Raw genomic sequence first — 12,418 nt, 5'->3', positions numbered from 1 at the left:
TTGGCGATTTGGTTTGATATTGAGGCGTATGATCTAGCATTCAAATTTACATGACATTTGCAAATGAACAAAACGTACCTTTCTATACTGCCTCTATGACCCCATGAATACAAATTCATCACTCCATTTTATCGAAGCAAGCCCGTCTCACACGCTCACGCCCTCTTTTAATAACCTCCGGATCACAAACCCTAGAAACATCGCAGGTAACCAATTTTGCACGGCGCGCCATCTGTTTGTCTGTATTCTTTTCTTTGCCACCAGTCCCTTTTTGTCCCTCATCGCCTTTCTCAGAGCCCTTTTCCACCTTCCCTTCTTTCTCTCGCTCAGACTGCGTGTCTGCCAATGCCTCCGGCTCCAGGGTCTCTATCCCCCTCACCACTTGAACCCATCTCGTCCGTTGATCTGCTGTCTCACGGCACTGCCAGCACAGATCATCTTCGTATTCGGTTTGGGTGAGCACGGTGCCGAAGCAGTACTCGCGGCAAGGGCAGAGCTGGTATATGTCGTCGCAGATGCAACCACAGAGGGTGTATTTGGCGGTCCAGTAGTGGCACATTTTCCTTTTGCTCCTTCATATATGGAATTTGTTGCAAGTTGTAGAAGTTGGATTATTTTATGTGAATAGCTTAGATTGGAATTACTATAAGAACGAATTGCCATGGTTTGGTATGTTGTGGGAGAGATATATCCCATCTTGCTCTAACAAAGAAATATTTAACAAGAGACAAAATGATAAGCGCCATACAAATTTCTACAATATCTGAGTTCGCCTATGGAAGTTCATTATCTATATCTTTGTTGGAACACACCCCAAGACACAATACAATGGAGCCACCGTAGGGCTGTCTTATCACGTGACAAGCCAACAAGAGACTGACAGGCGTCACTAAACCTTATCAGAAGCTACTACGTAGTTGAGTTAAACCTAATTTGCATATCTATAGGCAGTCGTAGAAGTTGTGTTATGTAGATGTTGCTGTTACAGTTTAGGCTACGGTCGGTTAGCCGGGATGTGGTGAAAGTAGAGATAAAGGAGTTATTGTCCATTGAGCAGGTACAGAAATGTTTAAACCCATAGTAAGAACTGTTGAAGGAATCTCCAAGTCATATATTTCAGTCACAATCTGAGAAAAATAGAACTTATACACACAGAAGGGAATATATGAAAAAAAAAAAAAAAAAATCAAGAGAGAGAACAAACACAAACCCCTCTCCCGTCGAAAGAGAGAAAAAGAAGACAATTCCAGTTCAGTCCAAACTAAGCCAGAGATCACTTCTCCTTCCAAAGAATTCCAGACCGATCATAGGTATCCTTAAGCACAGAATGAGGCGAATCAACGCATTCCAGAACAATTATCCGCAAATCATCCATCACTTCCTCCCACGACGGCAAAATAAGTCCCTGCAAACGGCCCTCCCATTTCTGCATCTCGACGAGAAAAGTCAAGTCCCAGAAACGATGCCAGTAACTGTATTGCATTTCGTCGAAGTTGGCATTGGCGACGCGCGATTCAACGTCTGCCTTTGCTTCCAGCCAGAGTCTGTATGGATTTTCGAGGAACCCTTCGAGGAGCTCGACGTACTTCTGCGCATACTCGTCGTAGGTGCGTTGGTCGACAGTGAGTTTTATGGTAGAAGGGTCGAGTTTGGCGGCGGGGGCTAGGGTCGGGTCGAAGTTGGCGAAGTTGGTATTGTTGCGGTTGCGACGGCCCAATAGACGCGAGACGGAGCCAATGTGGTTCAGAGCTAGTTCGGGGTTGTTGAGGGGGCACATGGCGTTGAACCGCTTGTTGTAGTTTCGCTCGACGACTTTGATGTACTGCAGGGCGTGGGAGGCGGCCCAACGGGCGTTGTTGAAAGCCTGGACGATATCTGAAGGGAGTGATTGTTTTAGGGTAGGTGGGAGGACTAGACAGTCCTTGTCGAAGAGGTATAGCTCAGTCTGTGGCATTTCGATTTTGATGACAACTGAGATGAACTTCATTACAGAGGGATGGGATAAAGTCATGGTGAGAAGTCTGAATAAGTAGTTCTGTGATCGATCAAGAGGAGACAGTGAAGTTGACAGATGAAAGAAAGGGTTGCATGGTGAGAGAGTAGACATGTTGTGAATGCTGCCTTTGCCTAAACAGGCTTCACTGAAAGAAGATTTGATATACATCACTGATGGATCATAAAGAAAGTGAAGAGGGTCAATTCATTTAATCAGAACTAGAATAGGAAATTAGTTGGGGTTGCCCTTTAAGTCTGGTCTTAAGTCAACACAAAGACAGCCCCGTGGGGAAGCTGAAAGAATAGAACGAGGACATTCAAATATTCATTAATGCTCTAATGCAACTAAGGACAGGACATTATTCTTCTAAACGAATCACGAGTGGCTGCATCGAATCAGTCAGTATTCATGTTTTTAGACATCCCACGTCACCTCCACAGAAGCCGTAACATATAAAGACATACCGTTGAATCAGATGAACACCGGAGGCTGTGTCGACAATGCCACTGACTTGTCCAGGTTGTAGAGCAAAGGCAGCATCCTCGAATTCCTTCTGCATCTCGCCGCGCCCGAAGAAACCCCTTGACAGTATGAGCCTCTGACGACAATATACCATTCAGGAAGAATACGTACAAGTCTCCCTTCTTCCTAGCACTGCTGCAATCCGACTCAGACACCGCCAAATCTCCCAAATCCTCACCGGCCTGGATGCGCTGGTGGAATCCGTCAAGTCTCTCGAGGGCCTCCTCCTTCGACCGGGTAATCTCTGCTTCCCTCCAGCTGCTCGGGCGTCTGCTTTCTGCGTGCTTCACGAGAAGATGGCTGCAACGAATCTTGCCATCGCCTTGGCCGGAGCCCTCAACACGACCTCCTGGGGCGCTGTGGTGGAGAGCCATGTACATCTTGAGCTTTTCGGTATCGGTATCCGAGGGTGGTTCCCAGCGGGATTCCTTAGTTGTGGGGTTGAAGTAGTACGGAAGGTTCTTGGAGTTCGAGTGACGAACCTCCCATCCTGCTGGAAGACCAGTTTCGACCTACTTAGAGACACCGACGTCAGTCCTCGAGCTCTGCGAAGGGATGATCCAGCAAAGAGACAGACCATTGTGAAGCTTGATATTGAAAATATGGAACGTATAAAGTACAAGGAGCGGTTCAAAGTCTCAATAAGCCCTTAGCAACAGAGAACAAGTAGCTGCAGAGTCTGGATATAGAACTGGCCTTCCTTCGAGCAAGGAACAAAAACAAACTGCGGGGGAGGGGAGGGGCTGCAAATAGAGCAAACCGAGCAAACACAGCAAACATATAAGGCTGCGTCCGTGCATCCCCGATCGGGAATAGCGCCAAGCCGGTTCTTCTGACTTCTTTTCTTCGCCGCCGCCTAAAGACTGTTAACTTTACATACCTTGCTTTCTGTTCTTCTTCAACGACTACCAAATTCTACTTTGTTATATACCAACCGAGTCGCCTGGAGTACTGCCGTCGACATGTCTACCAGTCCGTCTCCTTCCGCCAGCGGCGACACCAAGAGCGATCAGATTCACTTCCGTTTCTGTCGCGAATGGTACGCACCCCTTTCCCTTCGTTCAGTCTCGCGACGTCTTTATGTAATGAATAGCTAACTTATGTCTTTGTGATAGCTCGAACTTGCTTTACCCGAAAGAAGACCGTGTCAACAACCGCCTGATGTTTACGTGCCGAACATGCCACGTCGGAGAACCGGCTACCTCGTACTGCGTCTATCAACACAAGCTGAACAGTCAAGTGGGAGACACTGCGGGTGTGACTCAGGATGTGGGATCTGATCCTACGGTTTGTCTCCCTGATTTCTGTACCCACTGTGGGGAGGAGATCACTTGCTTTGTGTGCGGGATGCTCCCGGATGAAGCAACATCAGAAGAAGAATACAGTGATTTCTATTGAGAAGAATTATGCTAGGGTCATTGTCATGGAAGATTTTGAAACTCCCGTGGCTAACATGGTGTTTACTCTTCTCAGCTTCCACGATCCAACAAGCTCTGCCCGAGCTGCGGTGAGACCGAAGCGGTATTTTTCCAGTCTCAGCAGCGATCTGCTGAAACGGGGATGGTATGTCTTCTCTCCTTCCTTGATTGGTCCCTCATAGTCTAATTATTCCAATCAGAAACTCTACTACGTCTGCTGCGCTTGTGGTAACGTCTTCATGTGATGCCTTCTTCGCCATCGCGGCGTACTTACGATACCCTTTTATAATTCTATATGCATGGTTCGGAGTTTGGGATATTTGTTTTGGTGAAATGGGGTTGATTTGTTAAAATTTCTCATTCTCTATTGATACATAAAGTGGACATAGATTAAACACGATACGCTTTTCATTGGTATATGTTACACATGCAAGGGCGCCAACGACAAGATCTTCGACCATTGCTTTCCTCGTAATTCCGTAGCCACGACACCTGCACTAAATCAGTATAATTGTAGAGAATCCGGCCAACGAGTACTGACCGTTCATTCTGGTTCCAATCGGATCACCCGACTTGTTGATCAAGACACAGGCATTGTCGTCAAACTTCAAAATCGATCCATCAGGTCGTTGCATCTGCTTTGCTGCGCGAACAACCACGGCGTGTCGGATGTCTCCTCGACGGACCTTGTTTGCGATACCACTACTCGTTGCGCTCTCGGGGCCGAAGTTTCGCTGTTTCTGGACGACAACCACAATCCGATCACCTAGTTACAGGGACATATTAGAAATGACTATCGTAGCAATAAGGCGAAGGGCACTCACCAACTGTTGCGGGCCGCTTCTTCTTCAAGACGTTCACGCACTCGACAACTGCGGCACCAGAGTTGTCGATGCAATTTAGCATCGTCTGCAAATCACCACCATTAGCACCATCCTGCCTGCCCGATCCCTATCACCAATATCTCCGGTATCAGCACTCACCTTTAGTTGAATCATCTTGCTCGCATAACTGGGTTAAACCGCTCTTTCCGGAAGAGAGCCCTCGGAGCCAACCTCACGAAAGATTCCAGTTCCTCCGGGCGGAATGTTTCGCCGAGCCCCGACCCCGGGCATTAATAGCACTGTTCTGTCTTCTGTCGCGCGCCGACTTCCCTTGGGGAGGTTGTTTTCTTTTCAGTCCATTATGTTGCTTGTATTGGATCTTCGCTCTTTTGCTTAATTTGGCGCTCGCGGATTGACGCTCTTCTCTGTGCAATTCGCTCTTCACCCCCTAATTAGATCTCTTCGCTCGACTTCCGCCCGAGTGCCGTTATCCGCTCATCATCCCCTTTGTCACAGAGACAATAACCACCCTACTTGACCAATCGCTGGCCCTCGACTTCAGATTGTATTTGTTGCATGGAGATTGGCTTCGCAGGCATACCTCATGCCAAATTCTAAAGCAAAACCCAGTCCTTCGGAGGGCCGTCGCGACCGTCTGACGCTTGCGAAACTGGCTAGTTATGATGATGTCGCAACAGATGCGCTGGTTGACCGGGTTGGTATTCTACAGATAATTACGCCGTATAGCGTTCAATTCTAATACTATTCATTATTACAGGCCTATTTCTGGACCAACACCCGAAAGAACCGAGCCAAGTACATTCCCATGCGGGGCATCCAAGACGACGACATCGGCCGTCTCCTCCTCCACGATGTGATTGTCGCCAAGAACGCGCCCAAGGCTGAGAAGGAAATACTGGCGATGACGGGAATGAAGAGGTTTATGGCGAAGCTACCGAACGATCGCGAGCGAGAATGGTTCCGTCGACACCTGCGCAAATACATCCAGATGTACCTCCCGGACTCCCCATTCGAGGTTATGACGACGAATCGCTACACAATTACGGTGCACGAAGCCGCGATCTGCGCCCGGAAGTTCATCAAGAAGGGTCAGGAGGTGAAGTACCTCAGTGGGACGCTGGTGCCGATGACCGCGGAAGAAGAACGGGACTTGGATTTGACGCGCAGGGATTTCAGTATTGTGATGTCGAGTAGGAGAAAGAGTCCGTCATTTTTTCTGGGACCGGCGCGCTTCGCGAACCATGACTGCAACGCTAATGGGCGGTTGGTGACCCGCGGGACAGAAGGAATGCAGGTCATGGCTACGCGAGACATTCATGTTGGGGAGGAGATTACGGTTTCGTATGGAGAAGACTATTTTGGTGTGGATAATTGCGAGTGTCTCTGTATGTCGTGTGAACGGGCTCTTCGGAATGGATGGGCTCCGCAAGTGGACACGGATGCGCAAAGCCAAGCCTCAATCCCGCCATTGCACGACGATGACGGTTCAACTGATGGCTTGCTTTCACCAAAAAAGCGCAAAGATGCACCAGACACTGATTCAGATAAATCTGGTGTTTCCACGTCTCGAAAACGAGCCAAGTTCAACCGGCCATGTTCCAAGCTGAGGTCTGAAGTATGTCTCTCCGAAGCTACAGATTCAATTGAGACTGCTATGAACGAGGTGCCTAGTGAACCATTGGTCAATGGAATATACCCCGAAGTTACGATTACCAAGTGTGAAGAAACCAGCGATGTTACTGGGAACACCAACCTCAACCCGGCCACGGAAGCAGGCGCACACTCGTCTTCTACTACTGACTGCGATTCTCCAACGTCTCTTGCGGCAGATGATTTTCATCGCTCTTCAGCATCAACAGCGGCAACTTCGGTATGCGAAGTTCCCGTTCATGTAAAAACCGAGGAAGACACAACAACACCAAAAGCAGGAGCGACTCTCGAGATCACTGCGGATAATATCGAACGACACCTGTTGAACGGTGTCAAAGACGAGCCTTCCGAATCATCCACCTCCCTCGAGCCAGAAACCGAAGAAAAGCAAGACGAACCCGCCCCCGAACAGCGCAAAAAGCGAAAATACACTAAAAGAAAATGGATTATCCCATCCGTCGAAGCCGTCTCACGCGCCAGAACCCCAGGCGACTACACAAAAACCCACCTCCTCCTTGCCCAACCTTACGACCGCTGGGTTGACTGCCACACCTGCAACGCCTGGTTTGTGCAAAAAGACTCTTATCAGACCCGTCGTGAATGTCCCCGCTGCGAGCGCCACTCTATGCTGTACGGCTTCCGCTGGCCGAAAACCGACAGAGAAGGTAACTCGGATGATGAAGAGCGCGTCATGGATCACCGGACTATTCACCGCTTCCTGTATAGAGAGGAAGAGGCGCAGATTTCGCGGAAGGACCGGGGTGTTAGTTCTGGGATTACGCCTACGCCGGAGTTATCAGATGCGAAGGCTGAGACGGAGGAGGGTAGCGATGTGAGTGACGAGAAAAGGAATACGAGAGCGAGTAGGAGGAGTACTCGTGGACTGAGGATCACTATGTGAGATCTGTGAATGACGGATAAATATATGATGATATCTATCGGGCTTGGGTTGGCCTATTTGGTTTGTTTTATATTGGGAAGTTGATAAGGAAGGAGTTTTCAGCGTGTTTGGGATCTATTTTCTACATTCATTTCTTTCATTTGTTCACTATTGGTTGGGTTTTTGCATTTAGGGCTGGAATGGGCAATGTTTGAGCAATGGTTGGTTTTGTCATGTTTTTGCATTTAATCTTGTCTTTAGGTTTCTAACTGTCTTGTACACGATATCAGTCTTGTTTCAATGAAGATATTTGGGCGTATCTGGTACTAGTTGGAGATGTTATAGATTTGCCATAGTCACACAATCATTATTATGTTGGTACTCTCTGATTCCTTTTTGCTCTAGTGTGTTCACAACCATATAGTACAGGGTCTCTAGCAGTGCAGTCCTAGAGTACGCTGTCTCCCCTACCATGGATAAGTCTCCCGCCCTGCCTCAACGGACCGCTTGTTTCCTTCTGATGCCTCTGCGGAACGTGTTTGATGAGTCTGGCTTGTTGTAGGCCAGGCCTTATGGACGGCCGAGCGATCTTGTCCGAACTGTGATTAGGTTTTTGATCATTTCGAAGGCTAACTCCGATGTCTTAGTCGCTTGCACTGGATGTTGACAACGATATGTCACACCGTCGGTGACTTTGTTGGTATCTTTTAGTGAACAGCCGGAGCCACGAGCCATTACCCACTGGAGACTAGAGATCTCCCAACTTGATGGTGGTCGCCGAATCGAGTCGTCTGTCTCTAGGAAAGGTTTGGATAAAGGTAAGCGAAAGTCTCGGGCTGTACTAATAAGCGATGGGAAAATATAGTTGCCCTTGTTAGGGTTATTGGCCGACAAGGAGCACCGGGGGCTCGGTTTCTTCAGACATGTTTAGCAAAGCCCAGAGAGCCGGAAAAGTGATAAGAGGTCTTACGTGACAATCGCATAGTCGCACTTATTCTGGTTTCCATGCAAGCAAATGACGTTGCTCATTTCGTTTGGGGTAAATTTCTGGATTGCTTTTTGGAAGTCAAGCTGGGACAGCACCATTAAGCCATATAGCTTCTTTGAAGAAGGATGCCCCGAGGGACTTAAGCGGCCTTTCTGTGGTTGTTGATGTCTTCGGACAGGTCAAACACGAAAGCCCCTGAATTACTGAGTTTAGGTCCACATATACCAGAGTCGACTAAGAAGTTCACCGTGGGTATAGGCATATCTATGTGCCATGCGGTATACCGAAAACGAGCTCTTCGTGATGATTGTTTAGATGGTAAATTGCTTGTAACATCAAGGTACCCGAGACCATTCACCTGTGAAGGAACCTAGGCACTGTAAAGAGTGATGTTCGGAAGAATGTGTCTGAGTGGCTTTCCATTTGTTGTTTTGTGAAAAGAATCAGGCCTAAGTGCCAACTGAAAACTGACTAAGTTTCGCCGTGTGTATAGCTATTCGAGAACGATAGATGATGCGAGCCTAAAAGTCGATTCAAGCCCGTATAAGGCGTTTGTTTTCAGCAATGGCGTATCATAAGTAAGACGAGCCCCGAATCTTCTGGGTCCACATGATCCCGGTTCTTGTGGACATAGGTTGAGCGTGTCAAGACATCACCCAAGAAGAAACGATGCTTCTAACAACGGATTGTTTCCTTGTGGCTCCTGTCATCTTCCAATGCGAACGGTTGAGATGCATCTTGAATTGATAGCCTTCATTTGATATGGATTAGAACGGCTTGGTAATATCAAACCAATCTCAATAATCAACTAATAATTTTGGAAAGTTATCAAGTTAATTGTAGGAATTGGGACTAGGATAGCACCATTAGTCTGCTGGAAAGTTGAAGAAGGATCCTTTTGTGCACCTTGAGAAGTGGACTTGGTCATTTACCATGCTGTCTACCTTCGTTCTAGCAGTGGCTAACATTGCTTCACTCATGTCTCTGGACTGCATCTAGCCCTAGCATCTACTATTTCGTTACTAATACTTAGATTAAATCTAGTATCTGGTAGTAATAAAGTCTCTAGGTATTCGAATAATCCGTGTCTAGGGCAAAGAACGAACACTGTTCAGGAAATGCTTAAGTTTCATCTAAGACAAATCCATACGAAGTCTCAAGAGGCTCTGTTCTGATTTTGAAACCCGTGTTGGATAGTGAGAGTCCCGGATGCACTCGCATATCATTTTAGAGATCATCAGCTGAAAATCCTTTCCAGCCTTTTCGCTCCAAAGCAGTCTGCCGATACACCGTTGATATCTCCATCATTCCTCGGTGGTCCTTGCTTTCTCTAACAGACGAGTTGAGTAAAACGCCGTCATCGCGAGTTGTAACAGTCAGATAGTCTAACATCCCCGGAATCTGCTTCAGAACTTTTCGCTCACTTCTGGACCTGAGAAACGCAAGACATTAGCATTTAGTGGAAGATTTCTGGGCGAGCATCTTACATTCTCCCGAACATTATCTGCCTATTGGCGTTGTGCTTCTCTTGTTGGGAGTCGAAGTGCTGCAATTCGCGAATCTCGTTCTCGGGCTCTTTGTTCTCCCAGAAGGACACAAACACGTTTGTAAGGAACCCTTTCCAACCCAAAATTGCCCGGGGCACGTGTTCACAGGGGAATTTGAAATGTTTTCTCATCTTCATGGAAGCGTGTGATAAATACGTCTCCGTACCAAAAGTGCTCGTGAATCGGTAGAGACTCGAGTCCTAGAAGAGACATCACGCACCGGTTCGGTGGAAGTTCATCGTTGCAACACCAGTACAAGACGTACTCCCCATTTAGGCCAGTGGGTTCTTGATCGCTCAACTTAGCAACGCGATGGATACGCTCGAAGTTACAATCTCCCCAATATGCGCTGAAGTCTGGAATGCACCAAGTTACAGACTCTCGGGTGTAGTTTTTGGGGCTCTTATAGAAATCAATGCTGAGAAAGTTGGGTGTCTCCATTAGCTGGGATCCTGAAACATTCCCTGGAGCACACAAAGTCTTTTAAGGTGATGATTTTGTCTTTGCTGCTTTTTGACTCTGTCAGGGATTCTGTCATTCTCTGCCTTGCGAGCGCATGTCGTACGAGCGCGCCACCGGCGACTGTAACATTTGTCGAAGACTCTGCCTGTGCAAGTCATTGGATACGAGGAACACTTGAGAGCTTTTGCTTCATCAAGGCTTGAATATCTCGGAGAGTGGTCGAGAGGTAGAAATGGATGCGTGGGTCAGCGTCTTGTTCAATGTGCCAAAGAGGGTAAATCCGTCCGTGAGAGGCTCTTGTTTTGTAGAAATTGCCTTTACCTGTCTTTCTGCACTTATACCGAGATAGGACCTGGTGACATAGCCAGCATAATCTTGCTGCACCCTATATATGGGAATGGATCGTCCTCAGAGATATGACTTTCAAGATGTAGAAGAAGTTGGATCTCGGCATGGCAAGGAGTTCTTATCTCATTCGCTCGGCCCAATACATTTTGAATTTGATTTTTTTTTTTCGGCTGAGGCATTCTGTTCTTCTTTGCCAGAGCGTGGATTCGTTCCTCGACTTCACCCCTTGTAAAGCGTATACTAGTCGGTGCTGGGAGACAAACGATGCTCAAATTCACAAATGACTTTTGAAGCTGGATGGCAGTCTCTTTGAACGTTTCGTGGGCTGATCTTAGACGACCCAGAAAGCAAACTAGGTTCTTCCCCTTTTTGCTTTGCGGAGACAGGGTTGCAGAGCTTGGTTCGTAGCGTAGTTCGTATGCAATTGATACCATGCGCCGGAGCAGATAAGGAGATTTGCCAGTTTTGTATTCAGCGGACAGACTATGCAGCTCTTTGGCACGGGCAGCTCCATTTGATCCTTCCGCAAGGGCCACAGTGAGGTCTGCCACGGAAAAAGATTCGATTTGTGTGGCATAAACATCTAGACGCTGTCTGTAGTAGCTCAAAAGCCTAGTCCAGACAGTATCTTTCTCAATAGCCGGCCGCTTCCCCGTAGCAGCGATAGCCCGGATCCAGGCTGTGAGAAGATTGGCCAACTTCTCATCTTAATCGTCTGTGCCCTCGTTTTTTGCTATATAAACCGTTGGCTTGTGCTGTATCATTATCAAGCCGGAAGCAGAGACTTGACTTGCTCCCTCCTCCTTTTTATTACCCTTGCGTCGTTGGATATACCGCGGCTTCTGCGCTAGGGGGATCGATTTTGTTCGTGAGAACGTTTCCGAGATGGAGTCGAGAAACTTCGTAAGCTGTCTCTCTGGAGAGGAAACCGACAGCTCATTCGGCACTATTGAGTCATTCTCATCGTTGAGTTCCTCGTCTCCGCTGCTTATGCCCTCCTCGTCGCTGGGGGTAGCTTTGCTTTCGGGCTCTCGCTGCCTTTCATAGATGGAAAGAAGGGAGGATAGAGAGAGGAAGTCAAGCTCATCAAACATTACAGCGTCATCCATGTTGTCTTCATATGTTAATGCTACTAGGATACCTGACCAGTTCCTTTATAATAAACACGAGCAACCCAACCTGAAGGTTGGCGGCTATGCAGAGCGTACTTTGTATGGCGAATATACCAGCAGCCTCATACCCTATTTGCCCGTTGAGCACCAATATCTTTACCTACACGAATCATGCTATTCCTCTAAGCGACCGCGGGGCGTCCCGAAAATCCTGATGCGCCAAAGTCACACCTTGCTCACTTCGCCGCGTAGATCGTAGGGGAAACAGCCGTAAAAACACGAAGAGGATTATGACAATTGCCAACAAATCTTCACTTTTAGTATTCGGATTGTCTATATCTGGAGCAAGTTGCAGACGCTTCAGAACATGCTGGTTTTCATCTCAGATAAACCCTATTCCTCTCCTCCATTACATGCCAAATATCAACCATCCATAAATATCTCAGTCAAATGAATCACATCCTCAAGATAATTCTCAAAGGACACCTCTCCCAAACACATTCCTCCTTCCCCCCAAAATACTCAGCAAAAACCATATGCCCATCCAACTCCCTCAAACAAGCATAAATCGCCTCCACATTCCCCTCCCCAACACCCGTCGGAAGCGCGTACCATACGATTTTCACTTCCCATTCCCTCCCGCTGGGATG

The 12,418-nt window shown here is 47.6% G+C and overlaps 7 protein-coding genes across 7 annotated transcripts; 2 read left to right on the top strand and 5 right to left on the bottom strand.

Moving 5' to 3' along the window:
- Window positions 1-118: 118 nt before the first annotated feature.
- ACHE_50386S (uncharacterized protein) lies at window positions 119-559 on the bottom strand (the record flags this gene model as incomplete). Its single annotated transcript, XM_043280097.1, has 1 exon — window positions 119-559. The coding sequence occupies one exon, from the start codon at window positions 557-559 to the stop codon at window positions 119-121; it is 441 nt and encodes a 146-aa protein (XP_043137710.1).
- A 423-nt stretch (window positions 560-982) lies between these two features.
- On the bottom strand, window positions 983-1,954 carry ACHE_50385S (uncharacterized protein; the record flags this gene model as incomplete). Its single annotated transcript, XM_043280096.1, has 2 exons — window positions 983-994; window positions 1,343-1,954. The coding sequence occupies 2 exons, from the start codon at window positions 1,952-1,954 to the stop codon at window positions 983-985; spliced, it is 624 nt and encodes a 207-aa protein (XP_043137709.1).
- Window positions 1,955-2,371: 417 nt separating this feature from the next.
- Window positions 2,372-3,098, bottom strand: pin1 (peptidylprolyl isomerase ESS1; the record flags this gene model as incomplete). Its single annotated transcript, XM_043280095.1, has 4 exons — window positions 2,372-2,381; window positions 2,461-2,577; window positions 2,630-3,030; window positions 3,096-3,098. The coding sequence occupies 4 exons, from the start codon at window positions 3,096-3,098 to the stop codon at window positions 2,372-2,374; spliced, it is 531 nt and encodes a 176-aa protein (XP_043137708.1).
- A 382-nt stretch (window positions 3,099-3,480) lies between these two features.
- On the top strand, window positions 3,481-4,181 carry RPB9 (DNA-directed RNA polymerase II core subunit RPB9; the record flags this gene model as incomplete). Its single annotated transcript, XM_043280094.1, has 4 exons — window positions 3,481-3,557; window positions 3,634-3,805; window positions 3,992-4,081; window positions 4,137-4,181. The coding sequence occupies 4 exons, from the start codon at window positions 3,481-3,483 to the stop codon at window positions 4,179-4,181; spliced, it is 384 nt and encodes a 127-aa protein (XP_043137707.1).
- Window positions 4,182-4,357: 176 nt separating this feature from the next.
- ACHE_50382S (mitochondrial 54S ribosomal protein uL14m) lies at window positions 4,358-4,934 on the bottom strand (the record flags this gene model as incomplete). The annotated part of the gene is made up of 4 exons (XM_043280093.1): window positions 4,358-4,428; window positions 4,478-4,702; window positions 4,761-4,845; window positions 4,920-4,934. The coding sequence occupies 4 exons, from the start codon at window positions 4,932-4,934 to the stop codon at window positions 4,358-4,360; spliced, it is 396 nt and encodes a 131-aa protein (XP_043137706.1).
- A 430-nt stretch (window positions 4,935-5,364) lies between these two features.
- SET9 (SET domain-containing protein) lies at window positions 5,365-7,332 on the top strand (the record flags this gene model as incomplete). Its single annotated transcript, XM_043280092.1, has 2 exons — window positions 5,365-5,475; window positions 5,539-7,332. The coding sequence occupies 2 exons, from the start codon at window positions 5,365-5,367 to the stop codon at window positions 7,330-7,332; spliced, it is 1,905 nt and encodes a 634-aa protein (XP_043137705.1).
- Window positions 7,333-11,363: 4,031 nt separating this feature from the next.
- On the bottom strand, window positions 11,364-11,765 carry ACHE_50380S (uncharacterized protein; the record flags this gene model as incomplete). The annotated part of the gene is made up of 1 exon (XM_043280091.1): window positions 11,364-11,765. One exon carries the CDS (start codon window positions 11,763-11,765, stop codon window positions 11,364-11,366), a length of 402 nt encoding a protein of 133 aa, XP_043137704.1.
- Window positions 11,766-12,418: the final 653 nt, after the last annotated feature.

Source organism: Aspergillus chevalieri, chromosome 5, assembly GCF_016861735.1.
Source record: "Aspergillus chevalieri M1 DNA, chromosome 5, nearly complete sequence".
Classification (NCBI taxonomy): Eukaryota; Fungi; Ascomycota; class Eurotiomycetes; order Eurotiales; family Aspergillaceae; genus Aspergillus; species Aspergillus chevalieri.
Note: the sequence above shows the minus strand (reverse complement) of the source record. Positions and strands in the feature narration are given on the sequence as shown.